The sequence below is a fragment of the Macaca nemestrina genome, chromosome 3 (genome assembly GCF_043159975.1).
Source record: "Macaca nemestrina isolate mMacNem1 chromosome 3, mMacNem.hap1, whole genome shotgun sequence".
NCBI lineage: Eukaryota > Metazoa > Chordata > Mammalia > Primates > Cercopithecidae > Macaca > Macaca nemestrina.
In genome coordinates, this window is record NC_092127.1 from 158,810,172 (window position 1) to 158,837,796 (window position 27,625).

A 27,625-nucleotide genomic window follows, 5' to 3' on the forward strand; every position below is an offset into this window, starting at 1 on the left:
TCTCGCTTTTGTTGCTCAGGCTGTAGTGCAGAGGCACAATCTCGGCTCACTGCAACCTCCGCCTCCTGGGTTCAAGTGATTCTCCTGCCTCAGCCAGCCTCCCGAGTAGCTGGGATTACAGGCGGCCGCCACCACACCCGGCTAATTTTTGTACTTTTAGTAAAGATGGGGTTTCGCTATGTTGGCCAGGCTGGTCTCAAACTCCTGACCTCAGGTGATCCACCTGCCTCGGCCTCCCAAAGTGCTGAGATTATAGGCATGAGCCACTGCGCCGGGCTGAGGACACTGTTTTTTTGCTTTGGAAGAAATGAATCCCAGTTCTGGTTCAGAAACTGTCAACAGCATTGTGCCTCTTCTACGACTACTAAATTTCAAGGAAGGAGAGCTGAGTTGGGGGGAAAAGCAGGACTATCCCCGCCTTCAGACAATGCTGTCCCTTATCAGGGCAGACTGCTGTCTGGTTTCCTGTCTCCAGCTTGGGCATGACTGCTTAAGATGAGAAACATGGTCTAAGAAAGGAACAGCGTGGTCTTGACAATGAGAATGCTAGCGACCATCATAACCCTCTTCCAACTCACTCCCAAGAGGAATTCTGACTAGAGTATCACATACTAGCAAACCAGATATCAACTGTTTTAAGATTCTAGAGATTCGTTTTTTTAAAAAGCTAGAACCAATGATAAATGAAGCATTTCAGAAAGAATCCAAGTTCCAGAATAATGTAATTCCCAGTAACTTAAAGAATGAAGTTGCGTATATTTATTTTTCTTAAACACAACTGGGTGTGAAAGCAGAGAACAAGAAATACTGCCTAAGAAATCTGTCGTTTTATAGCAAAAAATGTTGATTTGAAAATATTAAGAAGGCAAGTATCTCAAGGGGGGATGCAGACACAATGAAACTAAATTAGGAATCATGATTGATATGGTTAACAAATAAAACTCTTATTCCCATTTTTTTGGTAATTATAGCAACTATAAGATAGTATAATTTTCCCCAACTATTCAGCTTAGCATTTAGAAGCTTGCAGAATTTTTTTCTGATAGAATATATTAGACCCTAATTATCTCTATTAACCACTTCATCTCCCTGCAAAAGGGAGAGGAAAGAATTTGGGGAAAGCCAAATACTCTTTACCAAACCTAGTTAGATTGTTAACAACTTTGGAACCAAAACAAACAAACAAAAACTTGCTTCAATTTGAGTTACTTATGAATTTTAAGCTTAAAAGCCTCTTGTTCTACAGGTCAGCTTAGTATTTCCAGTTGCTTTTCCCAAAGGAGAAAGAACTTATTGGGACTTCCAAAACTCCCAGCTTTTTTCATAGAAGTATCAGTAGCCAACTATTTGATACTAACAACTCTCTTAATATCCTATTTTATACTTTCCATTTATACATAAAGAATGTGGTGAAATGTGACATTTAAAACTAAAGCACCATTATCATCCATTTGGGGGAGCAGAGGGCCTGATTTGCTGCTTCAGCAACTCTTGAAATTAATTCCACGGAGATGCTGTAGATGATTCCTTTCCATTTAAAAAAAAAAAAAAAAAATCCCCAAGTTTACAAAAGCACTTTTCAAAACTTTTTTCAACCAAATATTTCCTTAAATCTTAGTTTCTCAAGAACCAACAGAAAACTAATATTAAGGTAGGTCTTAAATAGTTATCCCAGAAATTCATTGACCCACAACTGACAGAGTATTTAAAAAATAATGAAAAATGTTATTGTAAAACAAAAATAAGAGTATTCTTCTTCTGTTTTCAAAATAGATTAAAATTTTCCATACGATCCATCATCAAACGAATTTGCTATTGCCAGTTCTCCTTTTCTTTGAGCGTTTTAATTCTTAAAAACGGGTTGGAAATGATATGTAGAATATTATACAGTGAAATCTTTGTCCTTAAAATATTATCCTGATATTTAAATCTTTGTCCTTAAAAAGAAATAATCCTGGGATTTTCTCAATGTCTTATGCTTTGCTTCAGTGATTTTTCTAAAGATTTTTCCTTCCAAACATAAGCAAGACTTTCAACTAAGGCCAGGCTGCCAACACTGCTTAAATTCTCCTCCATCCACGGAAGCCACCTGGAGCAGCCTGGGTTAAAACGTGAACAAGGGTGGGCCACATCTTTCAGATAATGCCAGGTCTTCTAAACTGTCAGGTGTTAATCCTGATCTGAAATTGACAGCTTCAGGGCAAAATGCCTATCTTAAAACTTAACACCCTAACCACCTCAACACAAGAATTACAAATAAAAACAAAACTCCTTTAGCTTTCTTTGCCAAGATGGACCCAAATTTCCCCAAATCACAATCTGGCAATACAAAATGTAAAAAGGTAAAAGCATTTATGCACCCAGACAAATGCAGTGGAGCAAAGGGTGTACGTAAAAAGGTTAACTGACTTCTCATTATGACATAACACAGGCGTCTTAAGCAATATCAAGTGTGTAGAGACATGATAACTCCATGGGTGGGGATACAGAGTTTAGGGGCAGGGACCTCAGCCTGGTCTGGGCTACTGATCTACCAGAAAACAGCCTGAAACAGGAAAGAGCACACATATGCCACTTGGAATGTATGACGCAAACCCCAGCCTTGAAACAAAGAACAGGAAACAGCTCTGCTGGCTGTGCTGGAGAGAAAGCACAGAGAAACATTTAGCCGGCCCTCCCTGACCCTATATTCATGAGCAGCTGGAGTTTTTTAAGACAACAACAGGGGGGTGGAGGTGTTTGTTCTATGGGTGTGAATAATAACACCAGCTTTATACAGGGGACCTGCCCTATTTACAAATAAGAGCTGCCACATACAGTAAACATCATAAGTGAAATGTGATTTTATCATATTCAAGCAGCAGAGACCTTCCTAACGAACACTAGCCTCCTTCCTGATTTCTTTTGTCCCTTTCTGCCCCATTCCAATGGCTACTCCCTAGCTCTGATCAAATTCCGAGTTAGGGTAATGATTATGGTTCAGCCTCAGTGCATCAAGAGGAAAAAAGAGCACTGCTGTTAGGAATTCAGATTACAACTGGGGTACCCCACAGAACCAAAACTGGAGCAATTGTAAGCCTCCTTTAGTCACAGAACTAAATTCCAAGACAGACTATGGGATGTCTAGAATAACCCAAAATTTTCACTGTCTTTTTCAAATGCAGTTATACACATTTTTTGCACAGAACTGCTCATCTGTTCAACATATACACACATTTATAGAAATTCACCTTTTAAGAATGTGATTCTGTTCCTGACATTTAGTCTAAAAATTACTATAAAATCTGTACACCAGAGTACTAATTTCTAGAAGAAATTCTAAAATGTCTACTTTCCCTTTGGGTTATTTTTAAGATGGTAAAATCCATTCACAGTTTCTTTCCCATTATTTCTCTTTACTTTGTTAGCCAGGACTGTTTAACTCAAGCTTACATTAAAAAAGATTTAAGAATGTGGTGTGTGCAGACGTAAGTACAGGTAAGGAGAAAAAAAAAAAAAAAAAAAAAGAAAAAGAAAAAAAGGAAAAAAAAAAAAAAAGCATCACAGGGCCCATAGCAACAAGAAGATTGGGTTTTAATTTAGAAACTTTGCAGTGAATAAAACAATAGCTTTCTGCAAAACTCTGTTGTTTTGTACCTGACAAGGTTTTGTGGTCTAAGCAGCTACTTTTCTTTGTTATTCCCATGTTGAGATTTTTATACTTGCATTCTCTTTCATGCAAGCTAAATGTTCTTTACAATGTATCATCATTGAACTTACCGATAGCATATTAGGTTTTTTTCTTCTAATAAATAGTTCTGCAGCAAAGCCCACTGACTGCAGAAATGAAGAAATCAGTTTCTCTAGGGAGTTTAATTTAATCAAACATCTAATTTCAGGTTTCTATTAACAGCCTAAGGTCAACTAACATACCTCTTTTCAAACCAGAAGAAATCACTCATGGACACTTCCCTTAAACACTAACTCCAAAAAATTGAGATAGTAATGCTAGCAGATTGTTTTTTCCCCTAAAAGCAAGTCTTCTTCCCTAGGGTGAGACAAATCATCCAGATGAATTTCTCTTATAAAAATGCTCCTCAAATTCATACAGAAAAGGATAGCACAAAACTGCTGTGTGGAAAAACCTATAATGAACAACTGGCTTATTCCCCAATTGATTTTGCTGGCATGTTTCAGGTACTTGTCAGAATATCTCTTCATACTTTTCCCCATATACCAGACTCTTGTGAGAATATAATCAATATATTTAAAATGTCTTGGGTGATATTAATGGAAACATAAATTCTGAGTAAGAAATTCAGTGGTTAAGTGTAAAATGTTTATTTTAGTGAAATACAAGAAGGTGAGCAATTTCCACTTTCCGTTTAACTCGACTTATTAAAAATAAGTCTCATTCACATTCTTCTAGTATTGCTGTATATTGCTATAACATTTAAACCAGAAAAGTACTCCTCCTTGTCAGTAGCTATCTGCCCCCAAAAATGAGTATGACAATTCCAAGTCTTATCTGCCATCTCTAAGAAAGCCACTTCGAAATGTTAGGTAGGTCCCATGGGTCCTGATCCAGGGATCTGTCCCTGGATCCCCATCAGGCTCGGCTGCAGGCAGTTGCCTGAGGCGTCCTCCGCCTTCAGCCACGCTGCAATCCTTGCTCCAGGCACTGCGGCAGGTTCTCTCCATGCCCCCAGGAAGACACTCCAAACCCGGCCAGCTCATTTCTCCTGCCCCGGAGGATCCAGACGCCCTGGCAGCTCCTGGGCTCCAGAACCAAGAATGGGATGCTGCCTCCAATCCCAATTGCCCCAAGTTTCTTTCCAGAGGGCCCGGAGGCTGCTCCAAGTTTGCTCTGCCGGGCAAGCGGCCGCGCGGCGTGTCCTGGGAGGGGGGCGGCGTGTCCTGGGAGGGGGGCGGCGGGGGGCGCGGGCGGAGGGCGGGGAGGGGAAGGACGCGGGAGCCGGCGATGTGGTGGTGGGGGGGGGGCACCGTGAGGGGGAGGAGCAGGAGCGCGCGGCCTCGGCGCTACCTTTCTCCAAACAACGTTGCCACACGCGGAGAGCACGGATATTTCTGGGGCTTTGGAGGGAATCGTGAGCGGGCGGGAGGAGGCCGGGGACCACACAGGTGAGCCCCCGCCCGCGCCCTGCCTGGGACGGCGGCGGGCGCTGCGGTCCCGCTCCCCACCACCCGGGGTCCGCACGGTGCCTCGCTTCAACCCCTCACTTTCCACCGCGAACCCGTGACCCCCTCCTCCTTGCTCGCTCTCCACCCCCACCCCGGCTAAGTGGAGCCGCCGCACTTTCCCAAGCCCGCAGGCGCCCCCCCACACACACCAGCGCTGCACCTCGGACCCATTCCCCGCGGCCCCCTCCAGGGGAAAAAATGAAACCAGACTGGCCGAGGAGCGGGGCGGCAGGGGCCGGGGTGCGGAGCAGAGGTGAGGGAGACGGGACTTACTTTGCGAGGCGCGGTGCGGGGCGCCGCCGACGAGAAATAAAGGCCCCGATCCGGGCTGCCTGGAGCCCCCCGAGCGCAGCAATGTCAGGGCTCCAGTCCGCGCGGGGCTGGCGGCGGCGGCCGCAGGGGACTGGGACGGGCGCGCGTGCGGCGGGCGCTCTCGCTGCGCTCCGGCTGGGGCCCTGGCTCCGCGCGGCTCCGCTCCTGGCTCCCCTCTGGCTCCTGGCACCAACTCCGGGCAGTCACATGACGCCGGCGCCGCTCGCTCTGCGAGCCTCCCGGGGCTGGCGGGGTAAGTAGAGGCTGGGACCCGGGGTGGGAGGGTCAGGGAGGGGAGAGGGAGCCGCCGCGGCCGCCCGGGCTGGGCGGGTCCCCACCCACTTGGGTGGAGGCAGCCGCCGGAGGGGTCGGCCGAGTCACTCGCGCAAACACGCACCCCGCCCTGCGCCCTTCCCCCGCCACCCCCGCCTCCCGCGCCGCCTCCGCCCCGCCCCGCCCAGTCACCCGGGGACGGCCTGACAGACACTCATTATTCCCCGGAGCCGGGCGCCGCCCCGCCGGCCCAACCTGTCCCGCGAGGCGCGGCGCGGCCGTGGGGCTGGGCGTGCGCGGCGCGGCCTCCGCCCCCCGCCCGGCCCCGTGCCCCCGCCCGTGTCCCCGCCCGCGTCCCCTCCCCGCGCCCTCCGCTCCGGAGCCCGCGCCCCGCCCGCCCGGCCCCGCCGCCGCGCCGCGCCGCGCCGCCGCCCGAGCCCGGGGGGAAGGAAGGGCGGCGCTGCCCGCTCCGGGCGTCACACGGCTGCGGCCCGCTGCGCTGCTTCCAAAACACACAGCCGGGCTCGCGGGCGAGCCGAGGCGGGGGGCGCGGGTGGCCAGGGCCATCGATCAGCCGGCTCCAGCGGGAAGGGCGGCCCCGGGCGCGGCGGGAAGGGCTGGGCCCCGCGGCCGGCGCGGCGCGGCCCCTCCTCGGCTGAGCGCACTCAGCTCACTGCAGGAGAAAAGCCGAGCCGAGGCGGCCGCGGTGCAGGAGCGGGTGGGCCCGGCGGGTTCGGAAGGGGAAGAGCGGCCGCTGGGGAGCGCCGAGCCTCCCTGGCCCCGAGTCGCCGGGGTCAGGGGACACCCTGTGGGCGCGCTCTTTCTTTGTGCCCCGGGGCGACGGGTCCCCCTGGCTGGCGGCCCAGGCGGCGCCCCCCGCCTCTTGGGACTTTTCTTTGAAGGCCCGGAGACCCCCAGGGCAAACCTCCCACGGGCCAGGCCTGCAGCTGTAGCTAAAAAGCGGCATTTGCGCAGACGGGCTTGCCTGGAAACTTGGCAAACTTTGGTCGGATCCTCCCCTGCAGAACGAGGGCCTGGCCTGGCGACCCCCTCATTTCAGGTTGCTTCTAGGGACCGAGCGCCCTAAGCTCAGTGGGCTTCAGGGCTCTGCGAGCGAACGGGGTGGCACAAACGCGCGTTCGGTGCAAGCCAGGCCCCTTCGAGGACTTTGTGTAGATTGGTACCGAAGTTTAATGCCTTTTGGGTTTCTTTTTAAACAGTATTAATGTAATAATGAATGTAATAAAAAGAACAAAGGACAAATTGGTTCGATTGTTTAAGGTCCTGTGTAATGTTTAAAACCGCCCCTGCTTCAGTGTATGGCTTGTTATTGCTTCAAGATGTTTTAAAGGCCCTTTAAGTTGACCCATCTCGCTTTGATGCTTCATCCAGACATCGTACTGCTTAAAACAGAGTGATAAAGTATATTCCGAGCCGCTTCACGTAGCTACACAGTGTTGTAAAATTAGTACCCAGTAACCTCAAGTAGTGAAATCGCATATTGTAAGTAACGCAAGTCCGGGAAAGGCCACGTGGAGGATACCCAGAACTGACACCGGCTCTTGGGACGTCGTGCTGTCCCGTAAGCTTCATCTTTAAAATGTAAAGGGTGTGAGTTTTTTTTTTTTCTTCATAATGAATAAAAGACATTCCAGAAAAAAAAAAAGTTGGATTCGTGTCAATTACTAATTGCCGTTTATTGATCACTGACATCATTAAATGTCTGATTGGCTGCCTTAAAGTTTGCATTAGCGGAACACTGTGTTAGGAATGCCTGGTGGAACTGGCTCGTAGTAGGTGCTCAAAAAAGTATGGATTTTTCTCCAGGGACACAGTGACGAAAACTCGAAGCACATAAACCATGTTTTTTACATTGTTCATGTGGCTGTGGACGCAAAGGGGAAGAGCGAAATAGGCCTGTTAGAGAAAAGTGTGGCCCAAGATAAGAAGGGAGTGGTTTTGATATGAAAGGGACAGGCGGCAAAGGAGAAGAAACGCCATTTTAAAAACTTAATTAGTGAACACAGTGTGTTCGGTGCCCTGTGGGAAGCTGCTCAAATGCAACTTGTCAGAAATGAATCTATCTAGTGCTGGGTAGCTCAGTGAAGGACACCATCATTCTTCAAAGTGCCCAACAGGGTGGGGCGCAGTCCCTCACTCCTGTAATTCCAGCACTTTGCCATGCCAGGCCGAGGTGGGTGGACCACTTGAGGCCAGCCTGGCCAAGTTGGCGAAACATCGTCTCTACAGAAATTACAAAAATTAGCCAGGCATGGCGGCGCACGACTGTAATCCTAGCTGTGTAGGAAGGCTGAGGCAGGGTAATTGCTTGAATTCAGGAGATGGAGGTTGTAGTGAGCTGAGATCGTGTCACTAAACAGAGTGAGACTGTCAAAAAAAAAAAAAACAAAAACAAAAACAAAAAACAGAAGCCCCTAAGCCCTTCTTCTCGCTAGCAGGGCATAGCCCATGATTCACTGAGTCCTGGACCTTCTTGGTCACTACCCACTCTCTGGCCACTATGCTGGCCCAGCCTGTTGCCACTGTGTCTTGTTGATCATCCTGTTTGTAGTATGGCTGAAGCGTGAAAAAGGCGTTGGAGCACGGGAGTGAGTGCCCTTTCCAAAATGCAAGCCTAATCATGTCAGTCCTTTCAATGGCTTCCCATAGGATGAAGTCCTAAGCTTTCCACCCCTGCTGGCCTGGCCTCTGCCTGTCATTACAGACACTTCTCCCTCTTCTCCCTTCCTACTGTTTTCCAGCAATGCTGAACTTCTTTCCGTTCCTTTCTTCCAACTCGGTCTTCCCACCTCTGGCCCTTTGCACATGCTCATTTTTCTAGGTAGAAAAGCCTTGTCTTCTCCCCCAACCTGACCTCTACTCCCATTTCCCTAAATTCTATCCATCGTTTCAGTGTTGGCTTAAATGACATTTTCTCCAAATATGTATTCTCTCACCACACCTTTGGACAACTTGAGGTGCTCTGGTAAAATCTAGTGGGGCGTGACGGGAGGTGTTTGGGTCATCGGAGTGGATCCTCGTATTTCCACTCTTGTAACACTTTTCATTCTTGTAATTGGCTATTTAATGATCTCTCTGTGACACTAGACTGGAAACTCCATGAGGGCAGGGACCTTGTCTTTTCAGCAAAAATGTATTCCCAGGGCCCAGATGTTCAATGAATTGTCAAAGGAAAAATGTGGTTTATGAGTTGAGAGGAAGGAGGAGTCGTTCTGAGCTGAAGAGGTGAGCAGAGGCTACAGGGAGGCAAGTGGCCATGAACTATACCTCCATCAGTCCAGGGGCTTCGAAATGGTGAAGAGGAGGGAAGAGGGAGTTACTCCCACTGAGGGCTTTTAAGCAACGGAGTGAGAGAGTAAAAGTGATGCCTGGGTCTTTTTAAAATTCCTAACGCTAGCACGGTGCCTGGAACACGGTCAGGTGTTCAGTAAATCCTGCATGACAATCTCAAGTGTGATCTTTGTGGTAGCTGCTTTGCCCTTTTTCCTTGCTGATGGCAGGCCAGTCTGGTTTAGGTGTGGGAAGCCTATCTTCAGTGGAGGATACCCATGCCAGGTCCCAGCAGAGGAACCCTGGTTGTTCCCAGCCAATCCCAGTCTCTTTTGCCAGTGACTGGTTGGAGGGTAGGTGTGCAACCTAGTTCTAGCAAGTGGGACATGAAGGGAAGTGTGCTAGGGGTTTGTGGGAAATCTGTTTCTTCCTGATACAAGGAAATCCCCAGACCTGCTTTGGAAGTTGTTAGGTGAGGATGTGATGCTTGAAGCTGTGGTAGCCATCTTGTATTCGTGAGAGAAAGCCAACGTTTCGATTTCCATGTGGATGGTTCTTTTTTTTCAACCATTCAGTTTTCAGCTCAAATGTTACCTCCTCAGGAATGACTTCCTTGACCACACAATTTAAAACATACCCCCCTTCCTCTTTGCTGTGGTTCGGATGTTTGTCCTTTCCAAATCCCATGTCGAAATTTGATCCTCAGCGTTGGAGGTGGGGCCTGATGGGAGGTGTTCCGGTCATGGGAGTGGATCCTCCATGGATAGATGAACACTGTCCCTGAGGATGGGGAATAAATGAGCACTTCCTATGTTAGTTTTCAAGAAAGCTGATTCTTACAAAGAACCTGGGCCAAGCATGATGGCTCACACCTGTAATCCCAGCACTTTGGGAGGCCAAGGTGGGCAGATCACCTGAGGTCAGGAGTTCAAGACCAGCCTGGCCAACGTGGTGAAACCCCGTCTCTACTACAAATACAAAAACAGATACTAGCCAGGCATGGCGACGGGCGCCTGTAATCCCAGCTACTCGGGAGGCTGAGGCAGAAGAATCGCTTGAACCTGGGAGGTGGAGGTTGCAGTGAGCTGAGACCGTGCCATTGCATTTCCGCCTGGGCAACAAGGGCAAAACTCTGTCTCAAAAAAAAAAAAAAAAGAGCCTGGCACTTCCTTCCTGGCTCTCTTCTTGCCCTGTGATCTCTGCACACACTGGCTCCCCTTCACCTTCTGTCATGCATGGAAGGAGTGTGAGGCCTTCACTGGATGCCCAGTCTTCCAACCAGCAGAACTGTGAGCCAAATAAATGTTTTTTCTTTATAAGTTACCCAGCCTCAGGTGTTTCCTTTACAGCAACACGAAAAGGACTAATATGCCCATTCATTGTTTAGTCATTGTCCTATTTTCTTTTCTTTTATTTCTGTATATCACTAACTAAAAATACCCCTTTCTTTTTTTGTTTATTTGCTACCTTTTTTTTCTATTAGGATGTGAGCTCTGTGAGAGCAGGGACATTGTTTTATTCACTTTTTCTCAAGCTTCTAAAACAGTATCTGACAAACAGAAGGTGTTCCATAAGTATTTGTTGATTAATGTATGACAGCTAAGCTACCCCAGGACAATAACACCATGTTGAAATGGATTCAGGGGCTAGTGGACACAAGCCACTGCAAACCTCCACTTTCTCTTTTGTGACTTACATCACAATATATTCCATCTCAGGCAGTCTCTTCCTGCTACACAGATACATTTTCTTGAGATTCCTTATTTCTTCTCCAATCTACTTTAGAGCTTTTCTATTCCTTCCCAGGGAATTTCTCCTCCTCATTTGAGGACAGACAGAGCTACCAAGGCAGAAAAGTGTCATGTGCTTGTGAATTTACGGGTAGCACAGATACATTTACCTTAAATGAAAACAATGCTATATGATTTGAAGTAAAATTAGAAATGCTAGGCTAAGGATTATCCATCTCTAAAACATTACAAAAGGTCTGTAGATTCTCTGCATCATCTCTACAAGTTTCCACCTATGTTATCTATCCATCCATCCAATTTAGAATTGCCAAGAAATATTGAGGTTGAGTTAGGTGACCATGAGTTCTAGTGAAGATCAGACTGGATGTATGATCCACCCCCACCCCCAGAAGCTCTTAGCATTTCTAGTACAGGTGGACAGTTGTCTTGGATTATGTTTGGCAGGACAGTGCCATGACAGTGGCATAGTTGAAATGTTGGTTCTTGGGATCTAAGTCAGAGAGGTAAAACAGAATAAGGCTGTAGAGAAATAGCCAAGGGATTGGTGAACTGGACATTCCAAATAGATTGAAGATTCCAAATAGATGTCTTGGGAATAATGGAGTGAGTGACCTGGAAGGTTAGGAGGTGAGTTGTCAGAGAATAGGGACTACCTGTAAGTTTAGTATTTAGAGGTGAAGCAGTCCTAGGGGATGGTGTGATCCAGGGAGTGCCTGTGGAAGTGGGAGAACTAGAAGGGAGTGGAGAAGATCCCTGAGGATGAAGAGATGAGGGAAAAGAGGGACTGGGGTGTTAAACATGGTTCCATGTGGATCCTGAAATTACTCAGAGCTATGGCCAGAGTAAGACTTAGGCCCTCAAGTCGTGTCTTAATTCCAAAAAAAAAAGCCTCTGAGAAACGTGGATGATAGCCACCAGGAGAGAATGGTTAGAAGATATCCTCCTTTTTCTATAGTTAAATCTGCTTTCCTTGAATCATGATTATTCAAAAATAATCACTTGGCTGGGTGTGGTGGCTCATGCGTGTAATCCCAGCACTTTGAGAGGCTGAGGCAGACAGATCATCTGAGGTCAGGAGTTTGAGACCAGCCTGGTCAACATGGTGAAACTGTGTCTCTACTGAAAATACAAGCATTAGCCGGGCGCAGTGGCATGCACCTGTAATCCCAGCTACTCTGGAGGCTGAGGCAGAAAAATTGCTTGAACCTGGAAGGTGGAGGTTGCAGTGAGCCGAGATGGCATCACTGCACTCTAGCCTGGACAACAGAGCGAGACTCCATCTCCAAAAAAAAAAAAAAAGAAAATCAAGTGTGTTTCATTGTTTATTGATTATTTTGCAAGTAAAATATGTCAGTAGTTTTATTTCCTACTTTTAATTGAAAATATATTATTTCTGCTTTATTGAGAGTTTCAGTCAACTTTTGGAGACCTGTCAGAGACCTTAAAACATTATTTATACTATGACTTCAAAGGGAAATGATTTATAATTTCCAAATCAATGTCCTACATGTACAAAGAGACTGCAACTTCTTGCTGAGTTGGAGACTACCTAGATTTTTCCTGTGCTGGTAGTCAGAGTAAGTAAAGAATGGGAGACCTTCAAAATAAGAAAAACGACCTCCCTTGTTTTGGAATGAGGCTGTTTTTCAACTATTTTGGAGTAAGGTGAACTCTTTATGTTTCTCGCCCTCTCCTCTATGTTACGGAATAATTATTGGCATTTAAATCTTGAATTTAATCTACTTCAGTTAGTATTGCTTGAACATTTACCATAGGTCTTGGGTGGGGCTGATAATGCAAGAAATATGTATGACATAATCCCTGCATTCAAGGAATTAAAGAGAATATATGTATTATTCTGCTTAATTATTATACAATGCAGAAATAATAATATAATGAATAAAATTTATTTTATTTTATTTTATTTTCGAGACAGAGTCTCATTCTGTTACCCAGGCTGGAGTGCAGTGGCGCAATCTTGACTCACTGTAACAACCTCTGCCTCCTGGGTTCCAGCAATTCTCCTGCCTCAGCCTGCCAAGTAGCTGGGATTACAGGGGTGCACCACCCTCAGCTAATTTCTGTATTTTCAGAAGAGACGGAGTTTCACCATGTTGGCCAGGCTGGTCTTGAACTCCTGACCTCAAGTGATGCTCCTGTCTTGGCCTCCCAAAGTGCTGGAATTACAGGTGTGAGCCACTGTGCCTGGCCAAGAATATAATGAATAAAATTTAGAAAAGGACAATGATACGAGAGCTAAATGGATAAAAAGGTAAATGTATTTTTCCAAAATATGAGTAGTAATGTGTGGTTTGGTTTTTGTCTTCAAGAAGCTTACAGTCTTGCAAAAGAAATCACATCTGGTCAGGAAATCCTCAAAATCTTCATGGAGGAGGTGATATCTGTGTTAGAACTTCATGGCTGCAGAAGGGGCTAGGAATCACATTTTAGGGTCTGGAAAGAGCATGGAGGCAAAGGGTCCAACAGGAAACTGGGTCACTTAGGAGTGGAATGAGATAAGGCAGGAGAGGTCAGCCAAGACCATGTTGTGGAGAAAATTGGAATTTGACATCGGGCAACCACAGGTTTTTAAGCAGGTGAGCGGCATTAGATAGCATATAAAAATGACATGAAGTTTAATGTTAATATAAAGCTCCAACAGTGCAGAGCAGAAGGCAGCAAGCAAAGGGTGCATACATCTATTCATGTATATATACATATATCATCTCTCTCTCTCCCACCCTGTACACACATGCACATGTACATGTGCACGTGTGAGCATTTTTCTTCCTTAGTGACTTAGCCAGCAAAGAGGCAGTGTGTGTACACTGTGCTCTAGGGAAGTGGTCTTGCCACCTTTTCTTTTCTGCTCATTCCAAGTGCATTGCATGCCCACACTTCCAAAACCCTGAAGTTTGAAGCATTTCCCTCCGTGTAAAAGCTCAGTTGCACAGGCTCCCCTGGTGCTTGGCTGGGAAGAGGACTTCAGCCTTTTATTCCTTGGTCTCCCAACGCGGCAAGCCATTCTGCATTCACAAATGCTTTGGAAGTTTTGCTGATCTGTCCTAGAAAAAACTAAACACATGGTTCTCCCACATGAACAGTGGAGAGTTCTTCATCACCCTGGCAATTAAAAAAATTTGCTAATACACAAAAACATGAAAATGAAAATAATGGTCATATCCAAGTGATAGGAGTAGGGGGAATATTTTTTCTTTGCCTTTCAATATTCTGTGTTTTTTTCTTTAATGAGTGTGTATTCCTGTTGTAATAAGAAACAAGTGTGTTTTTAAAAATAGCTAAAATGCCGGGCATGGTGGCTCACGCCTGTAATCCCAGCATTTTGGGAGGCCGAGGTGGTGGATCGCTTGAGATCAGGAGTTCGAGACCAGCCTAGCTAACATGGTGAAACCCTGTCTCTACTAAAAATACAAAAATCAGCCTGGTGTGGTGGTGCGTGTCTGTAATCCCAGCTACTCCGGAGGCTGAGGGAGGAGAATTGCTTGAACCTGGGAGGCGACTTTGCAGTGAGCCGAGATTTTGCCACTGCACTGCAGCCTGGGTGACAGAGTGACTCTGTCTAAAAAAAAAAAAAAAAAAAAAGCTAAGAAAGAAATGGGCAGTGGGCAAGTTGTGTATAATTAAGTGTCGGATCTGAAGCACAGTTTTGCAAGTTGGCCCTTTGGAAGCACCTCAGAGCCAGAGGTGCAGTCCTTTGCTTGGGATTTTGAAGGGGGCTGAGTCTAGGGCAGCAGGAGGTGGTGAAAAGGGAGGCTGTAGAAATAGAGGGCAGTGAGAGAAGGTGAACATCTTTTATTGAGTGTTTGGCTTTCTTTTTTTTTTTTTTTTTTGAGACGGAGTCTAGCTCTGTCGCCCAGGCTGGAGTACAGTGGCACGATCTCGGCTCACTGCAACCTCCGCCTCCGGGCTTCAAGTGATTCTTCTGCCTCAGCCTCCGGAATAGCTGGGATTACGGGCATGTCCCACTACACCTGGCGAGTTTTTGTATTTTTGATAGAGACAGGGTTTCACTGTTAGCCAGACTGGTCTCAAACTCCTGACCTCGTGATCCACTCGCCTTGGCCTCCCAAAGTGCTGGGATTACAGGCATGAGCCACTGCACCTGGCCGACTCTGTGGCTTTTTAAAGGCTGCTTGGTTAGTTGGACCTGTGCTGGTTCTTGGAACTGGAAATTTTTCAAAATAACACGTACAGAATTTGCTTGACAAACCTTTCCAAAGAGGAAAAGCTAAAAACAAACACCAAAACCAAAACAAAACAACAAAAAAACAAAACAAAAAATAGAAAAGCTGGCAAACTAGAATGAGTAGAGCTGAAGTTCCTATTTCTGAACAGATAGGAATATATTAATACTTCGATCAAGGTCCATTCATCCTCTCTGGGGGTCTTTTGCCAGGATCTGTTGATTTGACGGGAAACAGAGATGTCAGCAGTTGTGGATGTGAGCATGTGAGAGATGACCTGCAGCCCCCAAACACCATTAACGTGTCTGGTGCGTTGTCCCAGCAGGAGGGGCTTCTAGCTGCTCCGCTGTTTCTTTCTGAGCTGCATCTGCTTGTCTGTTATTGTTCATAAGGTTTTCTGGGTAACTATAAGCAACGGCCTTGTTAGTTCCTCTTGAGATTGCCCACTACTCCCCACCCTTATTTCTCACCTCCCAGCATCCTGTTTGTCTCCCTGACTCTGTTCCCCGCCCTGTCCCCACCCTTACAGAGCTACTAGCCCTTTTAGCCATGTTTTCTTCCCTTAGCTCATTAATTTTAACCTTTTATTAAGTGTTCTCACATCAAACAAGGCATGTCATCTATCCAATTTTTTATTCATTAATTTGTGCTTTCTTCTATCATGAATATCTTTAAAATATGTCTAGATGTATATTGTAGTCTGTTTTCCCTTCCTCCTGTTGTCTTGAAGATACTGTATTTCCAGAAAATTCTAAAAGAATGGAAGAGGATAAAAGAAAGTATGGACAACTTTGAATGATGTAAAAGACTTTTCTTTTTGGTGCGCTTTGCCTATTTAAAGTTACTTGCTTATGAGAGGAACAAGAAACCTACAATATATAGTGTGTTCACGCTCACATCGATATGATGTTTAGTTTATTAGATTTTCCAGAATATTTTAGCCAGTCAATAATTTTTTGTTTGTTTGTTTGTTTTTTGAGGCAGAGTCTCGCTGTGTCACCCAGGCTGGAGTGTAGTGGTGAGATGTCGTCTCATTGCAACCTCCACCTCCCGGGTTCAACAGATCCTCCTGCTTCAGCCTCCCTAGTAGCTGGGACTATAGGCGTGTGCCATCACGCCTGACTAATTTTTTGTATTTTTAATAGAGATGGGGTTTCACCATGTTAGCCAGGATGGTCTTGATCTACTGACCTTGTGATCTGCCTGCCTCGGCCTACCAAAGTGCTGGGATTACAGGCGTGAGCCACCACGCACAGCCCAGCCAGTCAATAATTTTATATGAAGTGTCTGGACTTACATTTAAATTTTTCTCATTGGTGTTGCAAATAGGTCTATTAACTATGAAACGTTATAGAGTCTAGCACTTAAGTTTTGCAGGTTTATGAGAAATATTTACCATTTTAAAAAATATCATCATAAAAGAAGTCATCAGTGCTTTAGCACAACTAAATATATAATTCTGCCTAGTAGTCATGGTATTTTCACAATAGAGAAAATTCACTCTCTAAAAAAGAGAAACATTTAGTTTTTAAAAAAAGGAGGGAAATGCTTTCAAAATTTGAGTACAACTTTTGTTACACAGTAATGTATCTAATCAGTTTCTTTTTCTGCACTAAAGATAAGGGAAATGGATTCAAAAGAAGCAGAAATTGATGATGGCATTCTAAACTCATATCAGTATCTTGTTTCTTTAGCTATTTCATCAATATCTGAAAAATAAGATTTCCCCTGAGATTCACACAATGTGTCTCCTTTTGCATGTTTGTTTATTTTCTTATGTGGCAAACTGTTTCAAATGCAATTAATTTTCTTTCATTTGGTACTATGAAGATGAGGGCATCTTAAAGGAGTTCCCAAGATTCAGGAGGAAACAGGAGAAGTCTTGAGGAGCGTTTATTACCACGTCCCAGGAGAGATACTCTTGGTAGGTTATCAGCTTACTTTCTCGAACTGTGTATCTCAAGATATTCCCAGTTGTGATGCATTTGAAAGTACCTGTCTAAATTCTAGTCCTCAGGACTTTTCAATTTTCATTAGGTGGTAGTTATCAAATGAGTAGTGTAGTTTGGATAATGACAGAATTAGTCACATTTATTAATGTATTTCCCTTAGCTTTCTTCTGCACCTGCAGAAGTACCCTTAGATCCAAACAAGCAAACAAACAAACAACGCCCCTGCCCCCCGGCCCCATCCAAAAAAAAAAAAACCCAGTTAATTTAATCTAGACCATTTGGTACAGATGACTGACAAAGATGCATTGTATAATTCAGACACACAATTGCTGTGTCTGAGATTTTGGCTCATTGCAACCTCCACCTCCCAGGTTCAAGCAATTCTCCTGCCTCAGCCTCCCGAGTAACTGGGATTATAGATGTCCACCACCACACCTGGCTAATTTTTGTATTTTTAGTAGAGACGGGGTTTCACCATGTTAGCCAATCTGGTCTCGAACCCCTCACCCCGTAATCCACCTGCCTCGGCCTCTTAAAATGTTGGGATTACAGGCGTGAGACACTGTGCCCTGCCAACACTGTTGAGTACGTTATTATTTCCGTTCCAGAAAACAGCCTGAATTTCTGTCTCTCCCCCCCTCTCTTTTTCTCTCTTTCTTTCATATGGAGTCTTGCTCTGTCGCCCAGGCTGGAGTACAGTGGTGTGATCCAGGCTCACTGCAACTTCTGCCTCCCGAGTTCAAGCTATTCTCCTGCCTAAGCCTCCCAAGTAGCTGGGATTATAAGCTTACGCCACCATGCCCAGCTGATTTTTGTATTTTTAGTAGAGATGGGAATTTTACCATGTTAGCCAGGCTGGTCTTGGACTCGTGACCTCAAGTGATCTGCCCACCTCAGCCTCCCAAAGTGCTGGGATTACAGGCTAAGCCACCACGCCTGGCCCAGATAACAGTCTTTCTGCTCCATCATCTTTAGAAATTAGGAAAGGAAGGCAAAAATTTTTAGCCTATTTTAAAGAAAACCTTTCCTGTGTCATTGTTTTAAACAGATATGTGTATCATTCACCTTTTCTTTTCAAATCTGAAAAACAAATTCTCCAAAAAAAATTTTTAAATTGTTTTTATACTCTAGAATTATTACCACCACTACCACCCTGTACAGTTTACATTTCTAGTTAGCAGCTGGGTGCAGTGGCTCACGCCTGTAATCCCAGCACTTCGGGAGGCTGAGGCAGGTGGATCACTGGAGGCCAGGAGTTGGAGACCAGCCTGGCCAACATGGCAAAATCCTGTCTCTACTACAAATACAAAAATTAGCTGGGTGCAGTGGCACACACCTGTGATCCCAGCACTTTGGGAGGCAGTGGGGGGGCGGATCACTTAAGGTCAGCAGTTCGAGACTACTCTGGCCAACATGGTGAAACCCTGTCTCTAGTAAAAATACAAAAATTAGCCGGGTACAGTGATGCATGCCTGTATTCCCAGCTACTCAGGAGGCTGAGGCAGGAGAATCGCTGTTGCAGTGAGCTGAGATCATGCCACTGCACTCCAGCGTAGGTGACAGAGCAAGACTTTGTCTCAAAAACAAAAACAAAAACCCAAATACATTTCTAGTTTGCTTGAACTCTTATAGTTGTTTATAAGCTACTTAGAGCAAGGGCTTTGTCTTTTTTATAGTTTCTGTTACAATTTTTATACTTAACAGACAGTTCTATATTATTCTAACAACCAATTTCCTTGGCCATATAAATAACTTTTCTTATTTTTTTTTTTTTTTTTTTGAGACAGAGTCTCAATCTGTCACCCAGGCCAGAGTGCAGTGGTGCTATCTTGGCTCACTATAACCTCTGCTGCTCGGGTTCAAGCGATTCTCCTGCCTCAGCCTCCTGAGTAGCTGGGATTACAGGTGCCTGCTATTGCATCTGGCTAATTTTTGTATTTTTAGTAGAGACGGGGTTTCACCATGTTGGCCAGGCTGATCTCGAACTCCTGACCTCGTGATCCACCCACCTTGGCCTCCCAAAGTGCTGGGATTATAGGCTTGAGCCACCATGCCTGGCCATATAAATGACTTTTAAAATTTGAATGTATTTCTCCATAAATAGGATGCTTATAGTATTATTTATTTAGTGTGGATTTGTATTTTTATATCTTATACCTTATGGCTTATCACTTGCTTTAGTACCTCTGTTATATTCTTTTTTTTTTTTTTGTCTTTATTTTTATTTTATTTTTTTTTAAAATTTATTTATTTATTTATTATTTATATTCTTGAAACTATAAACTTTACTCAAAATAGTATAATTTAAAGCCATTTCTCAAAGAAAATATTAAATATAATTAAATTTAATTATAATATTTAATAATTAAATACTGTATTTAAAATATTATAATTAAGAGTTTCATGTAAAATGTCCTGTTATATCACATAAAAATGGATGTCCTATTGAAATGAGAAAAATTCTCTTATCCCCTTCTCAGGGCATGCGATGGGGTGTGGCTTGGGCTCACTTCTTCGGTGCCCTGCTGCTCAAAACCCCTAGGGGTGCCTGGGCACGGTGGCTCACGCCTGTAATCCCAGCACTTTGGGAGGCCGAGGTGGGCAGATCACTTGAGGTCAGGAGCTCGAGACCAGCCTGGCCAAGATGGTGAAACCCTGTTTGTACTATAAACACCAAAATTAGTTGGGCGTGGTGGCACACGCCTGTATCCCAGCTACTCAGGAAGCTGAGGCAGGAGAACTGTGTGAACCTGGGAGGTGGAGGTTGCAGTGAGCTGAGATCACACCACTGCGCTCCAGCCTTAGCAACAAAGCAAGACTGTATCAAGAAAAAACAAAAAACAACAAAAAAAACCTTCGGGGGAGCAGGCAGACGGGCAGGTCGTGGGGAGTGTGGGCTCCAACCCCATGGCAGCATCTAGGGGTGAATGTTTACCGCTCCTGAAGCCCCAGTGGGCATGTGTTACCATGTGCTTTTTTAGTTTAGCCGTCCGTAGGTGGCTTGTGTCAGTCAGCTCAATTAGAGCCCCTGCTTTATTGCAAGGACAGAGGGCTTTCTGCATCTTGTTGTTTCTTGCCTTGGTGTACTAGAAGAATTGGATCACACATGGGCTTGGAGAATGAGTGCAAGGTTTTTTGTTTTGAGACAGAGTCTTGCTCTGTTGCCCAGGCTGGAGTGCAGTGGCACCATCTTGGCTTACTGCAACCTCTGCCTCCTGGGTTTAAGTGATTCTCCTGCCTCAGCCTCCCAAATAGTTGGGACTACAGGCATGTGCCACCACGCCCAGCTAATTTTTCTATTTTTGGTAGAGATGAGTTTTACCAGGTTGGCCAGGCTGGTCTCGAACTCCTGATCTCAAGTGATCTGCCTGCCTTGGCCTCCCAAAGTGCTGAGATTACAGGTGTGAGACACCACGCCTGGCCTGAGTGCAAGGTTTTATTGAGTTAAAGTAGCTCTCAGCAGATGGGGGAGCCAGAAGGGGGATAGAGTGAGAAGGTGATTTTTCCTTGGAGTCCAGCCACTCAGCAGCCTGGGCCCTCCTCTGACCACTCTGGCCAAACTGTGTCGTTCCCCCGGTTGATGGCCTGCCAGTGCCTATCAGTGTACTCTTATGCCAGTGCGTTCCTCTCGACATGCAGCTGCTTGTGTTCTTCCGCTGGTGTGTTCCTCTTAACGTCCAGCCACTTGTGTCTCTGCCTGCTAGGGTCTCAGGGTTTTTATAGGCACGGGATGGGGGCATGGCAGGCCAGAGTGGTCTTGGGAAATGCAACATTTAGGCAGGAAAACAGAAATGCCTGTCCTCATGTAGGTCTGTGGGCACAGGCTCAGGGGTGGAGCTCTAGCTAGGGACCACACCCTTCCCTTCCCTACACTTCCCTGCCCTGCTCTGGTATCACTGTTATATCACATAAAAATATTAGACTGGGGGTTAAATGAGGAATGCTTACTGAAATAGTCAAGGACTGAAATTCCTGCTTATGTGTGAGGTTAGGAACACTCTGCTGCCTCACCCTAACTACCTTTATTTATCATATTGCTTGGATGCAATTATATGAAAAGAAACATAGCAACAAGATTTTCAAAGGTCATGTGAAGATGGGATCAAGTGGCTAGAAAGCCACTTGAGGAATATTACACTCCTTTTTCCCATTAAATTAGAGAAAATAATTTTTTTTTTGAGACAGGGTCTCCCTCTGTCACCTAGGCTGGAGTGCAATGGCACAGTCTCAGCTCACTGCAGCCTTAACCCCCCAGGCTCAAGTGATCCTCCTGCCTCAGCCTTCCAGCTAGCTGGGACTACAGGCACACGCCACCATGACTAGCTAATTTTTTGTATTTTCACCATGGTGCCCAGGCTGGTCTCTGAACTCCTGAACTGCCTTGGCCTCCCAAAGTGCTGGGATTGCATCCGTGAGCCACCGTGCCTGGCCAAGAGAAAATAATTTGTTTGACATTGGCTCATGTTTCATATCAAGTGAATCAGAAGAATCAGATTTTTTTTAAAAAGTAATTAATTCTTTATGGTATTTCTTCTACCTGTGATTGCACAAACACACATGAACTGTTTGCCAAAGCCCACAAAACAGAGCTGAAATGTATTTCTCGGTCCTGCTGCTGATCTGGTTATCTGAGGCAAATGCCTATTCAATCAAAAAAACAGCAAGAGGGGGGCCAGGCAAGGTGGCTCATGCCTGTTTGGGAAGCTGAGGCGGGAGAATCACTTGAGCCCAGGTGTGCAAGACCAGCACAACATAGTGAAACCCTGTCTCTACAAAAAATAGAAAAGTTAGCCGGGTGTGGTGGTGCGTGCCTGTAGTCCCAGCTACTCAGATGGCTGAAGTGGGAGGATCCCTTGAGCCTGAGAGGTTGAGGCTGCAGTGAACCATGATTGTGCCACTGCATTCCAGCCTGGGCAAGAGAGTAAGACCCAGTCTCAAAAACAAGAAAAAGAGCAAGCGGCAAGAGGAATAGTATGAAGCCTTGGGAAAGAAATGCCCAGCATTAATCAAATAGGTATGATTCAGAAGTAGGGCATGATGGATATTTATTATCTAGTGTTAATGGTAAAGCAATAACTTTTGGAAATGACAGCATCACTTTGAACTATGTTATTGCAGTTCTTCTCTATTTCCCACTTAGAGTAGAACTTGTGCTCAAGTTGCTAATGTTCAGAGACTTGGATTTGCCAGTGCCTTCTCTGACTCTCTTTGCTTTCAAGGCTGGGGTTGGGTGTAAATGCTGACTGTGTGTTTTCCAGTGATTTAATTAACATCTCTTTATAATATCTGCTGGATTCCAACCTAGATCGGGTAGAATTAAGTGTTTTTAAAAGTTCCTGTCATCAAAGAGTTTTTAATCTAGAGTGGAAACCAGATAAACTCACAAAGATGACTAATGGTATGAGGAAGTAAGTGATACATTAAAAAAAAAAAAAAGAGTCCCTAAAGAAAGTGGTATTACTTTATTACTTTGGCTTCAGAGGGTGAAGAAGGCTTCGTGTGAGACAAGGGGTTTGAGCTGGGCCTGCCAGGATGGTATTTCTGGAAGTGATGCAGAGACCAGTGTGGTTTCAGCAGATGGATCCTGTGGGGGACTTGGGGAAATGAGGTTGGATTGGCAAGAGAGAGAGTTATGCAGTGCTTAAATTTAGGCCAAGGAGTTTGGATGTTAAACAATTAAGGACGTACTCTACCAAAATTGGATTTTCCAAGACCAGCATGGATTTCATGACATTTTGCCCTTTCCAATTAAGGTGATTTAAGTGTGACAATATTTAAAGTTTAACAAAGCATATATATATATAAATCAGGTAATACGTATTTTTTTCAGACTGTGTTCTAATTTGGTATTTGGAAATAGAATCATTTATCCAGTCTTCAAATATTTGCTAAATATCTGTGCCAGGCTCAGGATTGGACATTTGTGGAATAGGTCAACAATGATTTATTAGGTGCCTACTATGGGCCAGGCTCTGTTCTAGGCACTTAGGGTACAGTATAGAGCAAAAAGAAAAACACTTACTCTCACGGAGCTTTTATTCTAGTGGTATCTTAGTTTGCTAGGGCGGCCATAGCTGGGTGGCTTAAACTACAGGTGTTTATTTTCTGACAGTACTGGAGGTTGGAAGTCCGTGATCAAGGTAGTGTTGGCAGGGCTGGTTTCTTCAGGGGAGCTGTGCAGGAAGGATCTGTTCCAGACTTCCTCTTGTCGACTTGTAGATGGCCCTCTTCTCCCTTTGTCTTCACATCATCTTCCCTCTGTCTGCATCCACATTTTCTCTTAAAAGAACACCGGTCATATTACATTAGGGCCTACTCTGATGACCTCATTTGAACTTAATTACTTCTATAAAGATCCTATCTCCAAATACAGTCACATTGGGCTGGGTGTGGTGGCTCATGCCTGTAACCCCAGCACTTTGAGAGGCTTAGATGGGCAGATCACTTGAGCCCAGGAGTTCGAGACCAGCCTGGGCAACACAGCAAGACTTTGTCTCTACAAAATACACAAAAATTAGCCAAGCATGGTGGTGTGTGCATGTAGTCCCACCTACTTGGGAGGCTGAGGTGGGAGGATTGCTTGACCCTGGGAGGTTGAGACCAGCTTGGGCAATGTGGCAAAACTCCATCTCTACAAAAAGCTAGCCAGGTGTGGTGGCATGTGCCTGTAGTCCCAGCTGCCTAGGAGGCTGAGGTGGAAGGATCACCTGAGACTGGAAAGTCGAGACTGCAGTGAGCCGTGATCACACCACTGCACTCCAGCCTCGGTGATGGAGTGAGACCTTGTCTCAAAAAACAAGTAAACAAACACAATCCAAATGCAGTCACTTTCTTGGATATGAAGGATTAGGACTTCAGCATGAATTGTGGCTAGGGACACAGTTCCGCCTGTAACAAGTAGAAATTGGTGATGGAGCAATGAATAAACCCTGGAAGTTGGGTGGTTGTTTGCAATGTGGCAGGTGCTGTACCAGGCATGTTTGTGTGCATTTCATTGAATGCTTGTAACCAGCCTGTGAGATAGGCGTTGTTATCTCCACTTTACAGTGAGGAAATTGAGGGCAGACCATATTCGTTCATAGGGAGGTTTGCTTTTGTCATAGTATGTTTAATGCTTTCGTTGGGTCAAAGCCTTGGAAATAGAAATTGAGCTACAGCTAAATGTGTAGCTGAGTTCATGGCAACTTCAGATTCAGAGCAGACCAAAGTCTGGATGTTAAACTACAGCTGGGGGTGGGGAAGGTTCGTTTGTTTGTTTTACATTAGATTCTAAGAATAAAACCAAAGATAGGAGTTTTTTGTTGTTGTTGTTGTTGTTTTTGTTTTGAGACAGAGTCTCGCTCTGTCGTCCAGGCTGGAGTGCAGTGGCACAACCTCAGCTCACTGCAACTGCCACCTCGCCAGTTCAAGTGATTCTCCTGCCTCAGCCTCTCAAGTAACTGGAATTACAAGTGCACACCACCATGCCTGGCTAATTTATTTTCATATTTTTAGTAGAGACAGGGTTTTGCCATGTTGACCAGATTGGTCTTCAACTCCTGACTTCAAGTGGTCTGCCCGCCTTGGCCTCCCAAAGTGCTGGGATTACAGGCATGAGCCACACATGTGGCCAGGAGTAATCTTTACAATTAAGTATCTTTTTTTCTCTGTAGACAGTCCAGTATATTATATAATAACATTTTTATATATAAAACATTATTATACAAATTTATAATGATAATTCTAAATAATTTATGATACATATATAATCATTTTACATATAGCCTACATTTTATATAGTACTGATCATTTTCCTTTTGATTATCTAGATTCAAATAAGTGTATAGGTCATTTTTGACCTGAACCTTTTGATTTATCCCCAGATTAGCAGCCTGCCTGGGCACTCCTCCTGTGGGAGAAATCCTCTTTGCATCATCAGCTTTGCTTTTGATTCATCCCTGCAGCTCTTCTGGTGGGCAGATTCGGATTCAGCAAACACTTACGGAGGTCCTGCCCACCATGTAGCAGGTCATTTTACATCAATCCATGTTTCTCAAACATATGGAAAAGCAAAGGATAACATGGTGTGTGTTCTATGAACATCCATTTTATTCCATTATTTTATGAAATAAAAATCTAAATACACTGATGAATAATTTAAAACATAATTTCAACATTGAAACAATGTAGATATATATTATGTATAAAATGAAACATTTGCATGAACTTTTTAGCTAAAACCTGTTTCAAAGAAGTTGCTTTTGTTTTTAGTGTACCTTGAGTTCAACACAGATGGGAATGTTTACTTCTTCCACTGGGGTTCTTGGGAGAAAACACTGGAGAAGTTCTAAGCACTTAAATTTTTATTTTTTATTTTTTATTTTAGTGATGGGTTCTTACTCTGTTGTTCAGGCTGAAATGCAGTGGTGCAATCATAGCTCACTGCAGCCTTGACCTCCTGAACTCAAGTGATGCCCCTGTCTCAGCCTCTCGAGTAGCTGGGACTACAGGTATGCACCACCACACCCGGTTTGAACACTTTGTTAATCCAAATTTCATAACAACCATGTGAGGTATATGATCCTTATTTAAGACATCAGAAAACAGAAGCTGAGATAAATTATCTTGTCTTAGTTAATACAGTAAGTAAATAGCAGAGACAGATGTCAAGCTTCCTGGATCTAATTCCAGGGCATTTTCTATTGCACTAAAGCCACTCCTTGGATGAATAGGCTCAGTCTTCATGGAGCTGGGTAGGTCTCACAGCTCTGCATTTCCACCAGTACCACCCTTCTTCATTTATTAATTCATGCACTTACTTACCCTTTACTTGACAAATATTTATTGGGAGGTAAATTTGGGCCAGACTTTATTCCAGACCCTGATGACAAGGGGGTAGCAGTGAAGGCATAATTCATTCCCTCATGGAGCCTACACTTTAGTGGGAGAACAGATATTCAACAAATAGTTACCAAAACATTTTTGAAAGCTGTAATAAGAGTTATAAAGGAAAAAATGTAAGGTGCCAGAAGAGGAATAAAACAGGTGAATTAATCTTGACTGATGCTCAAGGTCTCTTTCAGAAAGTTGACCTTTGAGATGAAGTTTCAAGCATGAGTTAACTGGGGGAAAACTTATTTGTACTTAAAATAGTTAGAAATTACCATCCTACAAAACCCTTCATGACAATTCTGTCTATCTCCATTAGATTTCTTCTCTGTTCTACAAGATCAAATACTCACTTTCAGGTATCACATTTATTCTTGTCTATTATATTGTTCCTACTCTCTGTCCATCCATCCATCCATCCATTATCTATCTAATAAACTTTCCTTGAGCACCTGATATAAACCTGGCACTGTTGCACCCCAAATTCTTTATTTTTTCCTCTCCCTTCTCCTTTTTTCTTTTTGACTCCTTTTTTTTCTACCCCTTTATATGATTCTTGAATCTGCTATTTTTGACACCCATCTTTGATGTTATTCTCTTCCCAGTTCTCTTCCATCTCCTCCACCTTGACTAACAGTATAACTACTCATTCTATTTTCAACAAATGGGTTCTCCATTTTTATGAAATAAATATTTTTCTAATCAGGTGCAAGAAAATAGATACTTGTTTGTTTTTACTTTTAATTTCCTTTTTGGTTTTATCGCATGATTGTAGTTTCTATCTCTTAATAAAGAAATGCCACTAATATAAAACAAACTTTTTAGGGGATATCCGTCTATCTATCTCTATCATTTATGTGTATTTTGGGTCAGTTCTTTTTTTCACTATAAATACCTGGAGGTATACAGCTCTATTTGTTTCACATAATATAGTATCTGGAACTAATGATAATTGCTTCCTAAACTTTTCACATGCTTTAAAAAGAGGCACATCCTGGCCAGGCGCGGTGGCTCACACATGTAATCCCAGCACTTTGAGAGGCCGAGGTGGGCAGATCACCTGAGGTCGAGAGTTTGAGACCAGCCTGACCAACATGGAGAAACCCCGTCTTTACTGAAAATACAAAATTAGCCAGGCGTGGGGGCACATGCCTGTAATCCCAGCTACTTGGGAGGCTGAGGCAGGAGAATCACTTGAACCTGGGAGGCAGAGGTTGCTGTGAGCCAAGATCATGCTATTGCACTGTCATCTTTTCTAGGCCTGTTAATATGCTTACTGTACTTCTGATATAAATGTACAAATAGATTCAGAAATGCATAGCTCCAAGCTAACCTTCTTTCAGCTTCTTCTATCAAGTCCTCTTTGTCTTCTCTGTCATAACCTGGACATGAGAAATTCTGGTCAATGATATAGCATTATCATCAACTATTTAGGCAAACCGCAGGAAAAGTTCTACACTTTGTTCTCTAGCTCCATACAAGTCAGTCAAATCTACCAAATCTTTGGAAAGTCTGAAGACCCAGAGTATACTACATAGTAAGTTCTACCTATCAAACGATAAGTAGAGGGGACATTACCTTATAGTCATGATGGAATAACAATAGCCTGATCTAACTGCCCGTTATAAATTATTGTAATTAATAACTGCCTTTGGACATTGAGCAACAGTCTATATATGACTGTGATCCCTAAGAGAAGAGAAACAAAGTGAATTCAATGACTGCCCTGGTTTTCTGTCTGAAAGCAATTTCTAGACCACAGATCCAGGAAGGAGGGATCTGAACAGATCCT

At 44.3% G+C, this 27,625-nt stretch overlaps 2 protein-coding genes across 5 annotated transcripts in view; one reads left to right on the forward strand and one right to left on the reverse strand.

Moving 5' to 3' along the window:
• The window catches only part of LOC105466413 (KLF transcription factor 3), a 37,286-nt gene extending 31,693 nt beyond the window's left edge, over positions 1–5,593 (reverse strand). Inside the window, exon 1 of the mRNA XM_071093736.1 lies at positions 5,455–5,593. The gene's annotated coding sequence lies outside the window, so the exon portion shown is untranslated. The remainder of the gene's footprint in view (positions 1–5,454) is intronic.
• The window catches only part of LOC105487744 (putative uncharacterized protein FLJ13197), a 68,021-nt gene continuing 45,391 nt past the window's right edge, over positions 4,996–27,625 (forward strand). For 2 of the 4 annotated variants that reach the window (XR_011621369.1, XM_071093740.1), the window contains exon 1: positions 4,996–5,746. Coding sequence is in view for 1 of the 4 variants with exons in the window: in XM_071093740.1 (XP_070949841.1) it covers positions 5,380–5,746 (367 nt within the window). In the remaining 3 variants the exon portion in view is untranslated. Of the gene's footprint in view, positions 5,747–16,843; positions 16,938–27,625 lie in introns of all 4 variants that reach the window. The other 2 variants (XR_011621370.1, XR_011621371.1) reach the window with 2 other exon arrangements.